The sequence below is a fragment of the Gopherus flavomarginatus genome, chromosome 4 (assembly GCF_025201925.1).
Source record: "Gopherus flavomarginatus isolate rGopFla2 chromosome 4, rGopFla2.mat.asm, whole genome shotgun sequence".
Classification (NCBI taxonomy): Eukaryota; Metazoa; Chordata; order Testudines; family Testudinidae; genus Gopherus; species Gopherus flavomarginatus.
The window spans coordinates 82815806-82838808 of record NC_066620.1 but is presented as its reverse complement, the minus strand read 5'-3'; the positions used below and the strand labels follow the sequence as shown (position 1 = coordinate 82838808).

The 23003-nt window shown below is 40.0% G+C and overlaps 1 protein-coding gene across 1 annotated transcript in view; it reads left to right on the top strand.

Moving 5' to 3' along the window:
* Nucleotides 1–22656, top strand: part of KCNK1 (potassium two pore domain channel subfamily K member 1) — a 49752-nt gene extending 27096 nt beyond the window's left edge. The window contains exons 2-3 of the mRNA XM_050949168.1: nucleotides 15002–15397; nucleotides 20820–22656. Coding sequence (XP_050805125.1) covers nucleotides 15002–15397; nucleotides 20820–21079 — 656 coding nt within the window. The 3' untranslated portion in view covers nucleotides 21080–22656. The remainder of the gene's footprint in view (nucleotides 1–15001; nucleotides 15398–20819) is intronic.
* The last annotated feature ends 347 nt before the right edge of the window (nucleotides 22657–23003 follow it).

Genomic DNA, 23003 nt, shown 5'->3' with positions numbered 1-23003 from the left:
CACAAGTTGGGTACCAAAACCCACTGATCACTGTTGAGAATCTTGGCCAGAATTCTCAGGTCCAGATTCTGACACCCTTCTGCGCATTGAGCTGTAACTTCCTCCACAAGCAGTAGCCCCACTGATTTCAAGTTACACTGACAAACGTTGAATAGTATCAGATTCTGGCTCTTTCAGAGTGCAGTGAAGCACTGCCAGTGTGAAAATTCTACTACAGGAAGTTAGGGGTTTAAGAGGATCTGTAAAAGGATTGATTTTTATTTATTTTTAATTTGTAATAAACCATTTGAGGAAATGTTTGACCACTTGTGTGAGGTAAATAATCTTTAATCGGTGCATACAGTATAATAACTGAAAACCATGAAGCAAAAAACTTGTTCTCGCTTTATCTGGATATTGTCAGCCTACTTTGTGTTTTCGTGCATCTCACTGGAGTTTCTATCTTCTGAAATATTAGGTCACAATTCATTTCTAAGTAATACGTGCTCATCCTCTCTAATATAAACGTGTTAATAACAATTCTACTGTTTGCAGTTGCTGTGCCATTTTGTACTTTCCCTGTGGAAATATATTCCTTTTAAGTATCTTCCTTTGTATATCTTTCTTTTGGATGCTACATATCTGCACTCTCCCTATGTGCAGCAGTATATTCTGCCACGTTTCTGGTATTTCCCCATCTTCAACTAAAGAAATTCCTTTCCCATCATCCCAAAGGGAATGGGAGCTGAGGGCTCTCAGCAGTTCAGAGACATCAGAGACATAAGATTTTTTACGTTTGTCTTTTTCTGTATCATATCCAGAAAACCAACCTGAAAACACCACCTTCGCTTAGCACAATTTTACTGTGACCAGGGTTGCTAGAGGGGCCTCTCTGAGATTGCTCAATAAGATGAACTGCAAAGAATGGGGCAGACAATCCCCAAAACTAGTGGTTTATTTTAATAATTAGCTACAAAAGCCAGCAACAGAACAGCTTCTACAATACCTTACTGGTTATTCAGAACCCAAAAATACAGCTTCCCCCAGCAATCCAGATCTAGACTCCCACCCAGACAGCCAAGTCAAATATGGTGCGGATTATTTAAAATCTTATTCGCCATATATAAAGTTCTACCAATCCCAAGAGATCAGACACGTTGCCCATCAGGTCAATGCATATTTCAGCCTTTACCCAAATGCATGCTTACAGCCAATCCTTATTAACTAATCTAAGATTATTAAAAACGAAAAGAAGGTGATTATGGTTAATTCATATCTATATGTATAATGATCTTTTAAGTACTTATGTCAGTTTTGTAGTAGAGATGATGGGCTGCTGAGTTATATAAACATGTTTCCAGAGTCAGTTCATTAGATTACAGTCCAAATAGGCAGTCCATGTGCAGTTTCTTCCGTTGAAAAATAGCAGGTTAATCCAGACTGGAGCTGGAGGCCTCGATCTTGCGACTCAAACCTCCCCTGACCAGGTTCAAGCAGACTTGAGATGACAGGATCAGGCTCTAGAGTTTTTATAGATCTCCGGCAGGCTAGGACAGCTTCCTGATAGCAGATAACACAGCAGGCATTCCTTGGAAGAAGAATAGGTAATTGTTGCTTTGAAGTCCATTCATATATCCTGTGTACACACAGGTAATTAGTTACATTGATTAGCATAAGGCTATTAACCATTCAAAAGTTCACAGATAGTTTACTACAAATTTCAAAGAGAAATAAAGACAATGATATTATTACACCACGTGTTTCTTTTGGTTGCTAATATTCCTTTTTGATCTCTGAATCAATAGAACATAGTAATAGACAGGAAAAGAAGTTTATCGTCTACCAGCTAATGAGATCACCATTGAGAAGCTTCTAACAGATATAGTATCGGAGGGAGTAGCTGTGTTAGTCTGAATCTGTAAAAAGCAACCAAGAGTCCTGTAGCACCTTATAGAAAGCTTATGCTCCAATACGTCTGTTAGTCCATAACGTGCCACAGGACTTTGTTGCTTTTAACAGATATAGGTAAACTCCGACAAATACAATTAGTATTTACTTCTAATTCTCTGATCCTAGAGACTTGGGTTTCAAACACTTGGTCTATCTATCATGGCTTTGTTAGCTGTTTACAACAAATGGCACTGTTTACCATTTCAATACTTCCCCATGTATTAACGGTTGATCTGGGTCACTTTAGCCTGCTGGTTGCTTAACCCCTTTTCACTCAGTGTCAGGCTTATATATTAAGGGCTTTTGTACATTGGAGAACCTAACTGAGCTTGATCTATCCTTTGATCAATGTATCCAGAAATAGTGATGTAGTGCAAGATGCTGTGTTCACCATCCTAACATCAAAAGTGACAAATCAGTATCTCTATGTATAAGGTAGGTAGGGCTGATATAGTCTCAAAATTTGAACATGGGTCAGCAGATTAGTTCTCAGAGCAGTAAAAATATCTGCCTGCTGGTCCTCTCAGAATTAATACAGAACTTGGAACATGTGAATGTTTTTATATTTATTTGGGCCGATTACGATAGGTTGTACAATATATGATGGGATCATGTTTGTGGATTACTCAGGTCTGAAATGACCACATTTATTTTGCTTTGACCCTAAGAGAAACATTATGTGAGCTTCAGAGAGAAGAGTCTTACATTTTTAGTTACAAAATGGATCTTCCAGTTTGAAAACCTGTTCCATAGAAATGAAAACCTGTTCCATAGAAATGGAGAATTGTGTATTTTTGTCTGGTTTGTAATAGTTTGTTTCTTTTGACTGATTTTTAGGGATTAATGGGCTGTGAACACGTTTGGGAAGGAGAAAGGATAAGCCAGTGATTATATGTGGCAGTTGTATATGCTGTTAAAATTTTAATATTTCCAGAAATTGCTACATTATCAAATGAACCAGAATTAGACTGTCTCTCTATATATGAAAACATATTAAAATGTAAAAGGATTGGAAATGATGTATTAATGCATATGCTTTGAATGTCAAAATGTCCTACAGACATGGGTAGGGATTATCATCCTCATATTTCAAATGAGGGAACTGATGCTATGTGACTTGTCCGAGGTCCACATAACAAATCAGCTTTACGAATAGAAATTCCTCAGTTGGTGGAAAGTTGCATTTCTATTTAAATAAACTATTTGCAGATGTGACCTTTTTTTATTTTTTTAAACTATCTACATTATAGAACTCTGGTTCTGCGCACTAAACAACTGGTCTCATTCACTGATCCCACTCTCAGTTCCTCCTGAAGGTGCAGTAAATAGTATTCTGTTTGGGAGAGGGAGGTGGAAAGCAGCATACTCTGCAACTGGTTTGTTTCTCTATTCCCAGATGGTGGAAGAAATACAATTGCAGTTCATTTCAGTGCAAGAAATGATTACCTTGCAAAATTACATATCTTTTTCACTAATTAGATACTTGATTAAAGTACTGCATTAAATGGCTCTGCGACACCTTCAGAGCTATTGACACATCTAAGATGCATTTGAGAAGGTAACAGCAGCCCAATATCAGTTTTTAGAAGCCTGTTCTTGATGAACTGCACCTGACTTTTGTTCCTTTCAAGCTGAGTAACCATATCGCACAGGTGCGGGGCTCAGCATTGGCAGCTGGTACATCCCTACAGTGTGCTGTGCATAAACAAAGTCTTTCAAGTGGCAGAAGGCTCAAGTAATTGGGATGAACTTTAAAAATGGATGTAGCACAGAAAATGTTACTGCAGGAGAGTAAAAGCATAGCTTCGAGCCTTTCTGGAGATATCCTCCTACGCTAACCCCCAAGACAGCATGTATCCTCTGAGGCTCACTGCTCAGCTGCTGTTGCCACAACTAACACTCTCTGTAGTGGACTGTAATATTGAACAAATCCAGGGTAGTAGTATTTGTGGTACAGGAGCACCTAGATGGCCCAACCAAGGTCACTGTACAAATACATAGTATGAGGCAGTCCCAGCCCTGTGTGGGCCCTCTTCCTTAGGTGAATTTTACCCATGGTAAGTAATGGTTAAGAATGGGCTATGGTAGGAGAGCACAAAGAAATATGCTGCTACGCATAAAGGCACAAACAGCATACGCAAAAAAATCAACTCAAAAAGCTGTCCATTTTTGTAACATTTCAGTTGGATAGAAATAATGCTCTCCCTTCTAGAAGCCGTTTGAACTTCATTGAGTTACTGAGATTCTTGAGTGAGTTCTACCAGGCAACAGCCATAATGAAATAGCGTCTTGATGGGAGCCTGACTCTGGTACAAATTTGACCATCTGTTGCCTGGCAGGCATGTAAACCAATAAAAAAAAGAATAACTGGAGTTATCATTACTGAATCCTCAAAGCAACCCTCAGGAAGTCTAACCTTGCCTTTGACCTGTTGGTTGGCTGGTATTCAGCAGCCTCTTAATACTTGCCCTTATTTTTATTTTATTAAAAGATTAATCTGAGATCGGAGTTAAAAATAGCTAAAGCTTTTATGTGAGATTCTGCTGGAGATGGTAAAGATCAGGTGGATTTATTCTGTATTGGTTGGCTTTATTTCTAAATACATATTTTTATTTATCGTTGTGTGGGTGGGTGGCTGGGTGGGTGGAGGGGCTCCAAATGATTCCTGTTTTGATCATCATAAACCCTTGGGATCTTAGGTCCAGTTCTGACATGAGGGCTTCAGCTATAAAAACAAACACAACAAAACACTGATAGTAATGGAGGAAATATACTTAACTCTTTTTGACTACCATCAAATTGCTGTAAGTCAGAATTTTTCTGTTAAGGTATAGGTATAGTAGCTCTATATCTGCTAAATAAGCTTGTAAATTTAGTCCTTAGTCCTGCAGTGAGTGCTGTGTAGAACCTTGCACCTACTTGGCACACCTGGAAGCCTTTAATGATAGGTTGGCTCAATGTAATTGAAATAATTGGGGCTCTTTGTGCCCCCCAGATCTTAGCCACATGGAGCTCATGTCAGGGTCAGGATCAAGGTTTAAATGTATCCTAGTAAGAGGAGTTTCACTCTACGTAATTCTGTATAAACTGAGTAACATGCTAGTACTGTATTGAGACTTGAAAAATCTAGTTGCCCTCTTTTAGAGGGGGTGCGATTGCAAGATAAGTACCATCAGTTTCTGAAACATCCAGGCTTTCACCTCCTTCAGAAATGTTAGGTCTATTTAAAGGCATGTTTATTGGTCCTGGAAATGGTATGACTACAGTCACAACAGTTCTGTATCTTTCTTTTCTCCAGTGGATTCTTTTTTGGTGACAGTCGGAATGCATGCTTTCATGCTAATTAGACATCTGTTCTGGAGTAGTGTGATCATTTACCTTGAGTTGATGCTATATGCTTAGCTCGTGTATAATGCAAACTGAGTGGGATTAGCATGTCCGTGGCATAGGAAAATGCTATCATTTTCCACTTCAAGTCATTTCTGTGGTGGACAAAAGAATATACATTTCTCTCTGATGCTTATGCTGAGAATTGTGATTATTGAGCCAAACATTAATCTGCTCAAATATGACACAAGAATATATTCAGCAGTATTCTTATGCCTATAAATATAGAGAGAGTCTGTTCCTTTGCAATTGGCTGCCCTGTATACTTCTGCAATGCAGTAAACCATATGGCATTGTCATATCTAAATCTAGCTTCATCTAGTTTAGTCCAATTTCTAATCACCCCTGTAATTCATTATGGATGTCTGTCAGAATTTTTAAGTGGAAAAAAATAAATAAGAGCTGTACTTATTACACATTGTTTTTCCTGTCTTATTTCCATAGCAGGAGGAACAGCTCTCATTTTAAATATACAGGACAAAGTGAAAACACACACTTCTGCAATATGTAGTCAGGTAAATTCATCCATCTACAGAGACCTCTCCAGCACTAGCCACAAGGATGGAGGGAAGGGGAGCACAATCACCTTAGTCATGCTCCCCAACTGGAGACAGACTTGCAGATGCTTTGTAATACAGTTGTATCTTCTGCAAATCATATGGTGCTTTATAAGGGCTACCCTACTGGTCTCATTTTGGAATTGTGAAGTGCTGTTCATTACTGTTTGAGTATCAGAGGGGTAGCCGTGTTAGTCTGGATCTGTAAAAGCAGCAAAGAATCCTGTGGCACCTTATAGACTAACAGACGTTTTGAAGCATGAGCTTTCGTGGGTGAATACCCACTTCGTTAGATGCATGTCAGATGCATAATCTGACAAAGTGGGTATTCACCCATGAAAGCTCATGCTCCAAAATGTCTGTTAGTCTATAAGGTGCCACAGGATTCTTTGCTGCTTTTACTGTTTGAGGAGTTCCAGGAACTGATAAACTGCAGTTTGTGGTACTAGGTAGTGCCCTAGCAACTTAAAAATGTATTTTAAAATAGTCAACAGAGACAAGAGAGTCTTTTTATTACGGAGAGAGTACTACAGTGTCTTGACTGCTAAGATTGTAACTAGATTCCTATTCTATGCTCAGTACTGTTCTCCCTTTTAAATTCCTCAGAAATCATTTTACCCTCAAAATTCTGCAAGTGTGGTCAGTGGTCAAAGGAGTATATATGTATTGGTTCATAGCAACAATCTTCTCTTCTCCCTAGCAGCCACTACCTCTCAGCAGGTCTGGCAGACTTTATACAATTTGAAAAGGGCTACCAGATATCTAGCAAACTGCGGGAAAGGTGTGCTGTATGGCAGTGGTGGCAAAGTACAAAATCTCCCTCATGCAAATTTCTTGGGTTCAGGGGCTGCAAACTAGTATGTGAACTCCATGGACTGGACATCTAGGGTTTAAATAGATTTCTGACTTAGCTGACAGCCAGCAGAAATAATAAATTCTCATGCACCAAACTGTTTGGGTTCAAAGAAACTACAGCCTGTAGTGATTCAGCCAGTGGCATTTCTAAACATATTAGTTGAACCACTCTTTTTCAAGGAGGCTACAAACTTTGTTGGCAGAATATTTGTTTTAAGTATTTAATTTTTTTTGTTTCATTGGATTATGATAGCAAAATATAGTCTGTCAGAAGGGAATGAAACATTGTACAATATAGCAGATCTTAACAGTCAGTGCATTGGAATGTTGCTTAGAAAATCAGTGAATTCCCTGATAAACTTCAGGATACAGTTGGAATTATAACTAGAGATTAGTAAAATTAAAGTGTGGTTTTACTCCAAAAGATGATTGTTAGAACTCACTACTCGATAGACCTGCTAATCCCTTTGTATACTCAGTCATAAGTGCTTTATTTTATTGGTTAAAATTACTTTTTATCACTTTTTATTCATGTCAGCTTTCAGAAACTATATTACTATAGGAAGGGGAGCTGGGTTCTGTTCAGGTTCATGAATTAACAGGTTTTTTTTAATTAAGTCTTGATTAAATCTTTATTGTTGGTGATGTGAGAGTTAGAAGGAATCCAGCTTTGAGATTCCTGGTTGAGTTTGCAGGTTACAAAAAGAGCTTTTTATTTAAAAAGTGTACACAGTTGGTCTGGAGTCACTAAGATACAATAAATATGGACCCACACAATGCCATTTTAAGTCACTTTTCAGAGGAAAACCATGTTTTAAAAGAGCATTATTAGAAAGTTTGAAAGTCACGAAATTTCAAGGTTCCATAGACCATCTTAACTCTGATCCTCAAATCTATACCAGTATCATAACAGCCAGCAAACTTGTCTAATCTACATAAGAAGCACAAACCATACCACACTGTAAATATAATATATTAAAAACGGGATTGTTTATGGAAATTTCACAATTTTTGGCTGTGGTTCCTGCTATTTTTGGCATATGGTTCAGCTATTACATACATATCTAAAACCTCACCTGCTGTCATCTGCACCTCACCCCACTTGACCTGAACACAAAACCTCATTTACTTCAGCAATCCATTGTCGTCTGTAGAGAATATCTCATCTCCTATACCTTCATACATAGTATTGCAATAACATGCTTATAGCTACCATTTTCACTCGGAACCAAACGTATCAGTCTATGGTGTCTCTCACGTGATTCACAATATGTATTGTGGACATCTCCTTCCCCTCTTTGATTTTTCTCTTTCATTTACTACCAGACATTTCCTTTAGAGCATGCCTTTTTGTAAAATGAAAGTCTCCTTTCCCCAACGATGGTCTCCTTTCCTATGCTCCTGATATTGGGATCTTTCTCCCTTCTGCCCTCCATGATGGAGTCTGTCAGCCTGCTTAGAAAACAACATGATCAAATTTAGCTAAGTATTGTTGACCTCCTTAAAATAATAATTTTTACTATTGCTGTAGTAATGTACGATTCTGCTTTCATGTGTGTGTCCCCCAGTGGCATTTCTGTATTTTAAACCTTTGACTCAGTGCTAAGAAATCTTTTCAGGCTGCCTTTTGTAATTGAGTTGTGCATCTTTAATAAAGGGACATTTCCCATCCCCCCTTCAGTCATTATTCCCTTTCCCATCTTTAATGCAGGGGAAAGGTGCTCGCATGTCAGGTATGAGCTGAGAAGCTAATAAACTAGCTACCTAGAATCATCATTTTATTTTTAAAGCCTGTAACTGGTTCCTTTCCAATCCTAACATTGTCTGATTTTTTTTCTTGCAGAAACACAGGAGGCAAGAAATTCTTCTTAAAATGCATTTTAATTTAGATCTGACATTATGGCATGTTGACATAACATGTCTGTGCTGCACAAAGTGACCTTTTGAATTTCATTTTATTCATGCTGCATAATATGTGACCCTTGCCTCATAATTTATGCCCCAGCGAGCTTCTGTATTTTAAATAAACTCACTAATCAGTTTTTTTAATCCTGAGAGCAAGCTTCTGATCACTTGAGTTACTGCTGTGTACCTCCTACCAAAACGAAGTGCTGAAGAGTTGTATCTAGGATTTATATAGCCCATGAGCATATCAACAGCTCGTATAAAGGAAAGAGTCCAGCCATAAATAATCAGTTTGTTGCACTGTTAGCATAGGTTCCAGAGCATGACAAAGGCTTACACAAAAATAGTGTAGAAAGAGACTTAAAACATGTAATTGGCCTACATCACCCCTCAGTGATTCATGTATGGAAGGTGAGTGTCCATGAAGAAAGCGGAGTCACCCTTCACCGTTCCTCCTCGTTCTTCCCATTGATCCATGGATGCAAGCTCCTGAGCTTGGGCCAGAAAAGGATGGTAGCACTTTTCACAGCATCATGTGGAGATTTCTGCCTGGAAATTCAGGCTGGAGGTAATCCAGCTCAGAGCTGTATCATCTCTTCCTTCCAGGAGACCTCTGCCTCTGTTGCTGGAGAAACATACCAGGAATATGGTTCTGGTCTGATGTACTGGAATTCTTTGATCACTTCAACAAAATAGACAAAGGGGAACCAGCAGTTATAATTTTTTTGAACTTTCAGTAAGCCTTTGTCAAAGTCCTCTGGGAGGCCATAAAGGAAACAGTACGCTATTGTTCTGGATGAGAAGCAGTCTCAGGGATTGAAAACCAGGATTAATTGGTCAACTTCATGGTTTCCTCAAAGATCTGTGCTAGGACAGTATTTAAAAGATTTCTAAATTAATTGAAGGAGGGACTGAACAATGAGGTAGCAAAAGCTACAGATACACTGGACTAAATAGTTTTGACTAGCAATTGGGAAGCATGAGAACAGATAACTCAGTGTTGACAAGGTAATGCAATTTGGAAGAAATAATGTGAACCTCTCTTACGTGTTGCTGGGTTCTAAACTGATGCTAGCCATTTGGGACAAGGAACTGGGAGCTCAGTGAAAACATCTGTTTAATGGAAATCCGAAAAGCAAACAAAATATATGGCTATAGAAAGAATGGGATAGAAAATAATCTAATGCTATTTTATAAACCAGTGGCATACCTAAGATACTCTCCTCATTGCTAGGATATAGGAAAACAGAGGTATGGAAACAGATGAGGAAAATAACTAGAAGGGATCAATAATAGGGAACATGAGAGGCATATAAAATGAGTTGTACAGAGAAGGTAGAATCAGTAACTCCTGTTTACTGGTATGATACAAGAACAAGGGAACAATTAATGTAATTTAAACAGCAACAAATGTAAACCAATAAAAGAAAATGTTTTATCCAACACATAATTAACCTGTGTAATTGCCACAAAGTATCAAAGGTCAAGGGCTTAAAAGGATTAGAAAAATAATATCTGTTTCTATGGACAATGAGAGTATGCACAATTACATCCTATAAGATAAAAATGTATAAGTGTATACTATGCCTTTTAGGTTATAAAAGTAGCCATTACATGACTATTAGGAAAAACATCCCCTATGGACTGATTGTTGAATAACTTCCATTATGTGGGGGATGCTCTTTCCTCTGAAGCATCTGGTACTGATCACTGTCCATGACAGGGTGCTGAGCTAGATGGACCACTGGTCTCATCCAGTCTGGCAATCCCTCTGTGTTTTGCAGTGATTTCTTTTCTCCCTGTCAATTTTCTTGCAGAAGTGGGTGACATTTACACTGTTTCATATCTTTATAATTGCTAATTCAGTTACCAGATATGTTACTTGGACCATTTTAACTCTAGTCCCCTAATCAAGTCTGTCCCAGTCCTCTCTAGACCTCAGGTCCCCAATGCGATACCTGCGGGCACCACGGTGCCCGTGGGGGCATCTAAATGCGCCCATGTCCTGGTCGGCAGTGGAGCATCTATCGAAATGCCTCCAAAATTTGACGGCGTTTCAGCGGATGCTCCACCACTGCCACGGTCCTTCGTCTGGCGCCCACCAGACAAAACGGTTGGGGACCACTGCTCTAGATGGATTAAAGTAATTTCATAATTTTAATAATGGGACTACAATTCCCCTTAATTTGAGTCCTTTTCTCTCATAAGGAAAAATATGTCTTAGGACTATTGTTGTGATATACATAAACATGATTGCTTCAGCTGAATAATGGAAACTGACACATTATTATATAGCTATACAGAGCCAGATGTGTGCACCACTCTTAGAAAATCCTTGCCCTGAATAGGTTACAGAGCAAAGCGGCAACCCATAGATGAAGGAAGGAAATGAGATGCAACAGAAAGCAAGTGATTGAGCAGTAAGATTTAGCTTATCTGTTCAGTTCCCTGATTTTCTCTGAGACGTAAGGCTATCCTCTATTGTGTTAATACTTCTTACAAAGAAGGACCAAGATTTATAGGCATTACAAAAATATTGTAACTGTTCTTCAGTATTAAAGTGGCCTTCACTTTATCTTAATTCACTTTGGAAGTGAATGAATTCTGTGTAAGGGTGTTCACGAAGGGGTTAAATGCAGTTTAACTAATCCACTGACTTCATGATCTTTGGATCAGGCCCTAACATTTGTAAAAGGCAAAAAAAACTGTGGAAACCACTAACGGGATGGTCCGTGTATACAAAGTAGTTAGGAGTGATTTTTCCAGTTGTTTTTAATATGGTGTTAGATTTAGGCAGAAAATTCTATAGGGCCAACTCAATAAAATATGAACAGTTCCATGTACAAGTAAGAGGTATTAACAGTTTAGTGTGTTTAAAAATCTTTGAGGCTTGTAATGGATTTCAGTAGTACTATAAACATAAACAAAAAATGTACCCTGCAGCATGACTTTTTTTTTTCGGGAGTTCAAATGATTGAACTTGGATCAATTATTCATCAAGTCATTAAAATTCATGTAGGACTGAAGACTACTATTTGGTGCATAAGTTATATAAAGCAGAGAAGTTACACTGCATAGGGTTTCTTTGTGCATGTTGTAATGGGGAGGAGATGCAAATATTGCTTCCTCTAAGACATTTAGTACCAATTTTTAGACCACTGGAAAACTTTCAAGAAGGTTTCTTTTTTATGGCTGACTTGTACGGTGGATAAGATTGGAAGTACAGGATTCAAGTGACTCTTCATGAACTAGCAGATTTTTAGCTGTAAATGGCTAGGACTTGTCTGAACTTCGTAGCCTTTTATTTTACTTAAAGTAGATTTTGTAATGTGGTTTTACACCACCCTGGTTCGGCTCTGGTGGCTACAGTTTCAAACTCTACAGAGTGAAAGTCACCTCTGCTACCTAGAGGATTTAGGTACACAAAGACCAAAATTAGTGACCACACATACAGTTAGAAGTACATGGTCTAGTCTGTTTTACAAGTTTTATTAAAGTTTCAGTTAAGGTTATGATTACCCATGCATATAGAAATCTTACAAAAACCCACACACAAGTTAGAAATATAGTCATACTCACATTGTCATGGTATAATTCCCCGCTCTGAACCTTAGCGTCCAAAAGATGGGGTACCAGCATGAATTCCTCTAAGCTCAATTACCAGCTTAGAACCTGTAGCGCTGCCACCAACCAGGAATTCCAGTGCCTGGTACACTCTGGTCCCCCCAAAACCTTGCCCGGGGACCCCCAAGACCCAGACCCTCTGGATCTTACCACAAGGAAAGTAAACCCTTTCCCTCACCGTTGTCTCCCAGGTTTCCCCTCCCTGGGTTACCCTGGAAGATCACTGTGATTCAAACTCCTTGAATCTTAAAACAGAGAGGAAAATTCACCTTTCCCCCTCCTTCTCTCTCCCCCTCCCAGATTCTTCCTGAGAGAGACAGTAATCCTAACACAGAGAGAAATTAGCCTCTCTCTCCCCCTTCACTCCTTTCTCCCCACCAATTCCCTGGTGAATCCAGACCCCATCCCCTGGGGTCTCACACCAGAATAAAAAACAATCAGGTTCTTAAACAAGAAAAACTTTTAATTTAAAGAAAGAACAAAGGTAAAAATTATCTTTGTACATTTAAGATGGAATATGTTACAGGGTCTTTCAGCTATAGACACTGGGAATACCCTCCCAGCCTAAGTATACAAGTACAAATTAAAATCTTTTCAGCCAAATACACATTTGAACTCCTCCCAGCCAAATACACATTTGCAAATAAAGAAAACAACCGTAAGCCTAACTCGCTTTATTTACCTAGTACTCACTATTCTGAACTTATAAGAGCCTGTATCGGAGAGATTGGAGAGAAACCTGGTTGCACGTCTGGTCCCTCTGAGCCCCCAGAGTGAACAACAACCAAATTCTAACAGCACACACAAACTTCCCTCCCTCAAGATTTGAAAGTATCCTGTCCTCTGATAGGTCCTCTGGTCAAGTGACAGCCAGGCTCACTGTTCTTGTTAACCCTTTCCAGGCAAAAGAGATATGAAGTACTTCTGTTTCATTAACTCTTAACTATCCGTTTATGACACACATACTTAATGCTATTTCTTGAGGTCTGATGGATGCCTTGCCAATTGATCATCAGTAGATGGATGGTTCTGCTGGAGTTTTCCCATAGGGAACTCATTATACCCAACCTGGGAGCCCCGTCTTTTATAATATGATTCTGATTATTCCTTTTACCTTGCACATGTGCATGAAAATGTCAACCCTCTTTTCCCATATTTATATTGTGTCCCCCAAGAATATTGGGATACCGCATTTTTCATAGGTCATGTGTAGATCCTTTTGTTCTCATTAGCATTTATGCACATAGTGCACCCTGCAATTAGGACGCATGCTAGAAAAATGTGACTACCAGGTATCTTGTCATCAAAAATTAATCTTACAGTTAATTTTTTTTGCAGTACCACCGATTAGTATATCTTTTCTCATAATTTTGTGGCATAGGGTAATTCTTTTGTCACTTATTTATGTCAAGCATTTTTTAAGCTTATAGCCTAGTGTGGCTAAGCTGACGACATACAGGCCTCAGCCCGTAGGCCAGGCATTTCAGCCCTACTTACTTAGATACCTAATGTGTACTTATCACGTCTAAATACTGATTCAGCTTATTCTTCTACAATACTACAATTTAACTCTATTTCGCATACAATGATTGTATACGATGTGACATGTTAGTTAATCATAACATCACACAATAAATGAATGATAAAATGAACCAATTGGCTACAACTTGCTTGGAGTTATATTACTACAGGTCTTTCTGTTGGTGTGATTAACCTCCCTAGATTGCGGGAGACTTCCCCTACCCCACTACAATAACAGTAAAATATTAATGTCAGCTGACAAATAAAAGAATACGTTTACAGTTTACAGTGGATTTATTGTGCTTGTGGTTTACTTTTAAAACCAAATAGTCTGGCATGGTACACTTTCTGGCCTGGGACTAGCATAATTCCATACATTGGCATCAGCAGCCCGTACAGCACTGTATAAATTCCTGCATTCTAAATTAGACAGATTACTATTGACACTTATAATGCACCAGTGACCTGGTGAAGGTCCAGCCTTCAAGCTGCTATTTTTGCTGTGGAGGTTTGTTTTGTTTTTAAATATTCTTAGGGGATTATCATTGAAACATTCTATGAAAAAATGCAATGTGGCGTACTAATTACAATCATACTTTGCACTTTTTAACACTTTCCTTCTAAAGATCCAAAAGTGTTTTACAATCAGTTAAGCCTAACAGTCTTGTGAGGTAAGTATTATCCCATTTTGACAGGTCAGTAAATTGAAGCAAAGAAAGGTTAAGGCCCAGATCCTAAAAGGTATTTAGGCACTTCCATTAAAATCAGTGGCAAAGTGCCTAAATACCTTTTCAGGATCAGTATCCAGGTCACTTGCCAAAGGTCAAACAATAAGTCAGTAGGAGAACCAGAAATGGAACCCAGATGTCTTGATCTCTGCTCTCATGCTTAGAATACTAGACAACACACCCTTTCTCCAAAATATACACTGTTAAAATGACGTGCATAGTTTGAAAAATGTTTTCCCTTATCCTTTGTACTGTATATGTAGCTGTTAACTCCCAATAGTCTGGCTGTACCAATAGTTCAAAATTATCCTTGATAGTAGTACATTTAAAGTGTAGCAGAGTTCAGTTTTGTGAAAAGTTCTTTGTGTAACACAATACTATACAGTCCCATATGCAGCAAATGAGTTCCCCACTGGTGGTATGTGCCTGTTCCAATTTATTTTCCACATTTCATGTACACCCTTCCTCTGTTTGTTTGTTTTTTCCCTCCCCCAGGTTACGGTCACACTGTGCCTTTGTCGGATGGAGGAAAGGCCTTCTGTATTATATACTCCGTCATCGGAATCCCCTTTACGCTGCTTTTCCTAACTGCTGTGGTGCAGCGTATCATAGTCTACGTCACCAGACGGCCTGTATTGTATTTCCACATTCGCTGGGGCTTCTCCAAGCAGATTGTTGCCATCATCCACGCAGTGATTCTTGGGTTTGTTACCGTCTCATGCTTTTTCTTTATCCCGGCAGCAGTATTTTCTGCTATGGAAGATGACTGGAACTTTTTGGAATCTTTTTACTTTTGTTTCATTTCCCTGAGCACCATTGGTCTTGGAGACTATGTTCCAGGAGAAGGTTACAATCAAAAATTCAGAGAGCTGTATAAGATAGGAATTACGTGTAAGTACCAAACTAACCAATGGGATTTCTACATATTAGGTGCCTCTTTCTCCTCCTCCATATTCTGTGGTTACTTACCTGTTCATCTAGGCTTTGTGCCCCATTTTGAGTTGGTAACAGTGATTTTTAGGTTCTTCCTCATTCTCCCAGCCCCCTTCAAAAGCACTAATCTGAATAGGTAGTTGGTTAAATGAAGATTAGTATTGGGTATTAGTTTTTAGCTCTCTGGGCTGTAGGGTTGTTTTTTCCACTTCTGTGTGTGGGGTTTTTTTTGTGTGTGTGTGTGTGTGTGTGTGTGTGTGTGTGTGTGTGTGTTTTTAATATAAACTGAAATAATGTCTTGCCAGACAGTGATTAATAAACAAACCAGCATCCCCCGTTACAAAAACCCCAAGTGCAAATTGGCATTAATGCTGTGGCAGTCAAATAAGTGGTAAGGAGCAGGATAATTTTAGAACTAGAACTGGTTGAAATTTTCCAAACTTCAATTTAAAAAAATAAACAAAACACTTCCTTTGAAATTTCAAATGAGAGCCAATAAAGGGACAATGTTCAAGAAAATTACATCCAGTTTTTTGACAGCTCCATTAAAAAAAAAAAAAGAAAGCTGTGCAGGCCTCCCAAAAGCTCCGATTAGACCTTGCCAAAAAATTTCCAACTGGAAAATGATGATTCATCGAAATTGGAACATGTTGATTTTGAAGAAATTTCATTTTGGGGGAAAAAAATCAGCATTTCATTTTATAATTTTTATTTTAGTATTGTATAAAAAAATTAAGAATATGCAATAAATACGAAAGTATAACAATCTGCTTTTTTAAATTTTGACTTTTATTTTTATATTTGGGTCTTAATGCGTGTCACTGCATGTTTGTGAACACATGGCTATTGCATATGATGCTGAAAATTAGAATTTGGTTTTGGTGCTTGTTAATTTACATCACAGCTATACCAGTAGGGAGCCTGTGCACTGATAGAATAAGGAAGCAAAAAGGCTTTAAGATCAGTTAAGAAGTGACTTGCTAAGAAAAAAGAGGCAAAAACAAATATTCTGCTTCCAACTCTGAACTGCTGGTCTTACTATTTGTAATACTCTAGTGTTATGGACCAGGATCCCATTCTGTTAGGCACAATATAACTATAGAACTAAAAGATAGTGCCTGCCCCAAGGAGCTTACAATCCTAAGTAAAAACGAGAGACAATAAATGGCTACAGACAGATGAGGGAATACAAGGAAACATTGAAACAATATTGGGTAGCATGACAGGCAATTGTCTTGTATCCATAGCCTAACTGTTGTTAAGCTGCTTGTGGGCATCATGGAAAAGGACTTTTCAAGAGGGTTTTAATGGAGGATAATGAGGTAGCTTTGTAGACGTTTTATGGGGAGCTCCTCCCAAGCCCTAGCACTGGAGAAAATGTGAAACTGTGTGTTTAAAAACTTAACAAGTGGGCGATGGAGCTGCCATGGGCTGATTGGAGGCAGGAGTCAATAACTTGGTAGCAAGGACCTTGAAAGTTAAAACAAGCAACTTATGCTTGATGCGATAGAGAAGGGGGCACCAGGGGAGGGAATGCAAAGAGAGGGGTTACATGGTCAAAGCGATGGCCTAGGACAGGGGTTGGCAAACTACAGCCCACGGGCTGGATTCAGCCCCTCAGGGCTTTGGATCTGGCCCGTGGGATTGCCCCCTGTTGCACCGTGGGCCCGGTGCTGCTCTCAGAAGCAGCCCCCAGGCAGGGGGGCAGAGGGTTCCGCGTGCGTTGTCCTTGCCTCCAGGCACCACCCCCCGCATCTCCCATTGGCCGGGAATGGGCAACTTCGGGGGAGGTACCTGGAGGTGTGGCAAGGGCAAAGCACGTGGAGCCCTTTGCCCCTCTCTCCCCAGGGGCTGCAGCATTTCCTGGTGTGGTGCGGTGTGGGGCCAGGGCAGGCATGCAAGGATCTGCCCTGGCCACGGTGCATGCTGCTGCCACCGCCACCCCAGAGCTGCTTTAGATAAGTGACGGCGGGCCGGAGCTCAAACCCCTCCTGCACCGCGCCCTCCAACTCCCTGCCCTAAGCCCCCTGTCTGTACCTCGCACCCCTCCTGTATCCCAACCCCCTGCCTTGAGCCCCCTTGTACACCCTGCACCCCAACCCCCTGCCCTGAGCTCCCTCCTGCACCCTAATTCCCTGCCCTGAGCCCTCTTGCAGTTTGCACCCCTGCCCTGAGTCCCCTCCTGCAGTCTGCACCCCAACTGCCTTCCCTGAGCCCCCTCATATGCCCCTCCTCTGCCCCAATCCCTTGCCCTGAGCCCCTTCCTGCACACTGCATCCCCTCCCACACCCCAACCCCCTGCCCCGGCCCTGCATACAATTTCCTCACCCAGATGTGACCCTCAGCCCAAAAAATTTTGCCCACCCCAGCCTAGGAGAATGATCTGTTGCAACAGCATTCTGAAGGAATATGAACAGGGCAAGATTCTACAGTAGTAGCACAACGGTGCACATCATTTGCCTTCAAGCTTCATGCCAAGCAATCCTGAATCTATAATTAAAATGCAGACCAAGTCAAACAAGTCCTTTCATCACTTTGGTGGACTGCTGTGTGTGCCTCCCACACCAAGGGCATGATCCTGCAATCTTAATGCAGGTGAAATTCCTGTTCACTTAAATGGGTGGTGTGGTTATATAGGGACTGCAGGATCATGCCCTGAATGATCATTTTCAGAAGCAGAGACTTGAGCTACCCCGCAGTACACTTTATTTTTAACCTTTTTGGCAATATGCCAAATTACCCCTGTGGCTAAAGGTTTCCCACCTGTCACCTCTCCTCCCCGCCTTCCCCCCATCATGACTGTCCCATTGGTAGGAGCATTTAATTATTAATGACTATGCAGCTCCACAGAGTAATATGTCCAAGCTAGGGCTACGCTACAGCCTATGTTGATCTAATTTGCCATTCAGAGGTGTGACTAAGACATGCCACTGAGCGACGTAAGTTACACCAACCTAAGCACAGGTGTGCACAGTGCTATGCCAGCAGGAGAACGTCTCCCACTGCTAGCTGCTGCCACTCGGGGGGTGGATTCATTAAGTGGACTGGAGAACTCTCTCCTGTCAGCTTAGAGCAGCTACGCTAGAGAGCTTAGAGTGGCGCAGCTGCAAGCTTGCTAGTGTAGCCATAGCCCTAGTCAATGACAGGCTGAGAGCAAAATACAGTGTCCAAGTCTTCCCAAGAAATAAGGGGAAGACCTAGGGCTCTCAGTAAGTCCTGTGGAAATTCAAGTGGGTTGGGAAGCTCGGAAAGAATTATCTAGCTCCTAGTGCAGATTTAAAACAACCTTGCCATTGTTGTGCCCTATATAAATAGAAAGGTATCTTCATGCATAACTCACTTGGTGCTTTCATGAACTAAAGCTTTAAAATGCTACATAAATTGGAATTGTACTGTTGGTTTAGATCAGCGGTTCTCAGCCTGGGGATCATGACCAGGGGTGAAAGTAAAGCCAAAGACTTACTGGTACGGGGGCCGGGCTGGGGGTCAGTGTCCCCCAGCCAGCCCTTCCATACTGCCTGGCCCGCGCTGCCCGGGGCTCTAGCAGCAATTTAAAGGGCCAGGGCTCCAGGCCAGGGCCAGCTCCAGCATTTTTGCTGCACCAAGTGTCGAAGGAAAAAAAAAAAAGGCCGTGACCGCCACCAGAGGGACTGAGGGACTCGGTGCTGAATTGCCACCAAAGAACTGGACGTGCCACCCCTTGCCATTGGCCACCCCGAGCACCTGCTTGCTGCACTGGTGCCTGGAGCTGGCCCTGCTCTGGGCCCTTTTAAATCGCGGGCCCTGGGGCAGCTGCTCCTTTTGCCCCTCCCTCGGCCGGGGGCAAAAGGGGCAATGACATTAAAGCACTGCCGCGACAGCACTTTAAAGTCAGCTGGGTATGGGCCGGTACTGGCGGACACTTTTTACCAGTACACTGTACTGGCCGTACCAGCTTACTTTCACCCCGATCATGACTTAAATTGGTTTATAGCGGAAGAAATGTGGGGTCTGCGAAACTTTTATGCAGAATTTAGTCTGTCTTTATAAAAACTGGGAATATATATAACTCCATTATAAATAGTTTAGTCCCCATAAGTCTGTGCAATAATATGCTGTATAGTAATTATTGCAGCCCTTTACATTTGGACAGTGTTCTTGTAACCAATATATATTGCACAGATTTATAGGGACTGTGCTGTTTATAGTGAAGTCAATTCTTGCTTCCCTTAATAACACAAGACTCCCCACAGAAGCTGTACTATATTAATATGGGCACATGCAATAGTATTTCTGAATTACAAATCGAGGTAGTCTAGTTATAGTATTTAAAATAAGAAATCCTTGTTGGACTACATTCCGTGGAGTCCTGTTCAGGAAATGGGATGTGTCTGTGTTTGGAGAGGAAAATAAAAAACATGATGGATTGTTAGTCCTAGGAGGCCTGATTTTTCGGAAGAGCTCCAATGCAAATTCATGGGAGTTGGACCACCACAGAACCTCGGAGCATGATGGTTTTCCCTTACAAAAACAAAATCTCAAATGTGTACAATATGCAACAAAAGTCAATGGTACTATCTGTGTAAGTAACACCAGCAGGATTTTGCCTAATTAGCGTAATGTGTGTAATATGGGTACAGTCTTCATGATTCGACTGTGTAATTCTTGGAGGGAAAATAGAAACATTTGTCTGTTTTCAAAGAGCCAGCAGTGATTGCACATGTTTATGTGAAATTTTAGACTTTTTTTCTTTGATTTTTTTGCATACATTTCTAGGCTTTTGCACTTGATTTGTGATACAGTTTTTCTTATGTTTTTAAAACTATAAGTTTATACATCAGGAAAAGATACTTTCATGTTATATTGTTTAACTTTTCTGTATTATTGAACAGATTTAATAGCCAAATGACTGTATTGAACTTTGTAAAACTTCTACTTCTATTAACAATGTGCAATAGCAATAATGAAAACAAACTTTGAAGAATGTGCAATTCATTAAATGTTATATAGTGTACATGATTATTGAAGTTATAACATTCTTATGCATTGCATGTCATTGCCTGCTTTCCCGTACGGAACACAATGAACTAAAACAATTAGCAAATTATGACATATTATAGCATTTTCAGTGGTCTTGTCGAAAAAAAGTGTAATACAAAGGACTACATGCAAATTACTTTTCTTCTGTCCCCAAAAATTCTAGGACAGAAAGGAGGGGATCATAGGTGGGGAAAAACTCCAAGTTAGAGCTTTATCATCTCAGCTTTCCCTGATAATGCTTCGGGCCCTGTGGTGTTTTTCTCTGAACAAGCTCAAAAGCTTGTCTCTTTTACCAACAGAAGTTGGCTCAGTAAAAGACATTACCTCACAAACCTTGTCTCTCTCTTTGTTTCTTGGGCAGGTTACCTGTTGCTGGGCCTCATTGCAATGTTGGTGGTTCTAGAAACTTTCTGTGAACTTCATGAGCTCAAAAGGTTTAGAAAAATGTTTTATGTGAAGAAGGACAAGGAAGAGGACCAAGTGCATATAGTGGAACATGACCAGCTTTCCTTTTCTTCGATTTCGGACCAAGCAGCTTCCATGAAGGAGGATGAAAAAGCAAATGAGCCTTTTGTGACTGTTCAACCTGCAACTTACTATGATGGCTGTATAAACAATTAATACAAGGGCATCCATACCAATATTATAGTGTGCTTACATCATTACCGTAAGAAATAGAATGCCTCTTTATTTTTTTGGGGGAAAAAAGTTACGAAAGAAAGATTGTGCTGCATTAATAAGTATTCATCATTTCAGATGTTGAAAAGACTTCTGACACAAATGAATGTTGCTAAAATGGAGCTACACTGGGAGAGTGGGAGGATATGTAGCAGCTGGTGGGGTATCCATGGGAGGCGTTATGCCTGAAGAGACCAGAAGGAAGCAGCTCCCTGCAACACCCTTGGGATGGGTGTAATCTGCTCTCCTTCAGTGTAGCCCTATAGCTACTGGCAGGTGTGCAGGGAAGTCGTGCTTTATGCACACCCCTGTCCAGTTACCAGCCCTATGGGCAGTGTACATTGACAGTAGAGGTGGCCAGCCTCTCCACCATGCTTCTGCAGTGGGATCCTGCCCCATTAAAGTCAGCAATGATAGATATGCTCCAGTTCACCGCAAGCTGCCAGGCTAGATGCAGGAATCATTGAGTGAAATTCAACAGCCTGTGTTATGCAAGCAGTTGGACTAAATGATCATAATGGTCTCTTCGGGTCTTAAAATCTGTGCCATGAGAGTTTTACAACTGATTTCTATGGACATAGGATCTGGATCCTCTAGCACAAGTTGCCATATCAAGACTGCCTCCCACGTAAGAGCAGTGCTAGGGAAAGCCCTCTCCCCTGCAGTGCATGCATGCCAGATGGGCCATAACTTGGCTTTTAGTGTTCAAAGATGAATATCTTACTGTAATAAAGCAGCAAAATTAAAGTGTCTAGACTTAGCTGACGTGAGAATACTTGAAATTAATTACCTAAAAGATACCATATATGAGTTTAGTTATAGCTAGTGTTAAACAGATTTTGTACATTTTCGGGAAAACTTTACTTTATGGTTAAATCTGTTAAATCTATATGACTAAAACTTATATTTAAGCAAAACAAGCTAAAGATTTTTTTTGTTAGGTTGAAGCATACTGGGTTTGCATGTTCTCAACAAAGTGGCCATTTTTGTACAGCCTAAGTTAAAACACCTCTATTTATAATGAACATTTAACTAGTATATGTGTACATATATACATAAATAAATATATTTCTATACTGAACATATATTGTAGCCCACTAGAGTTTAACCGATTTAGGAATGATATTTTAGGTATATTTTTTTCCCCAAGATTTCTCTTTATAAAAGGAAAAACTCAAAATTGCAGCACTAAAAATGTTGACTTCAAGATTTAAGAGTAGTGTACAAGGAACATTTCTACTGTTTTTCAGTGACGTTTTTGAAGTTGTCTTCAGTACTTGAAAACACGATTTCTGTCAATTTGAATGTATTGCTAAACTCTGAAGAACATGACATGCATAGAAACAAAGTGATATTCAGTGTGTGCACAAATTGCAAAGTATAGACACTTGATACTAAAGCACAGAATTAAAAATAGAAGAAACAAGCTGAACAGTCTACTATGGTGTCTGTGAATATACAATACTGTATTTTAAACTTAAGGTTAAATAAACAGTGTGTGTGGCTTCTGGGTGCCTGTACTTAATTGTGCTCAGTGTTTTCTTTAAGAACTTATATGAAAAAAAAATGTGTGCATAAGGCTAGATTGTGCCACCCTAGCCCTGGTGAACAACGTCAATGGGACATTCATTCTGAATATGCTTGCCAGCATGAATAATGAATGTACAGTCTAGTCCTCTACTGATTATTCCTATAGAATGTTTAGTATTTGAAACAAAAATAAACTCACTTTAGAGTGATAACAGCAAACAAAGCACAGTAATGACATTTATTTTAGTGTCTCAAAATAACTGATAATTACGGTTAATGCAAAAATAGTCATTTCCAATTATTATTAGAGTCTATAGAAATATATGTTCTAGTTCGT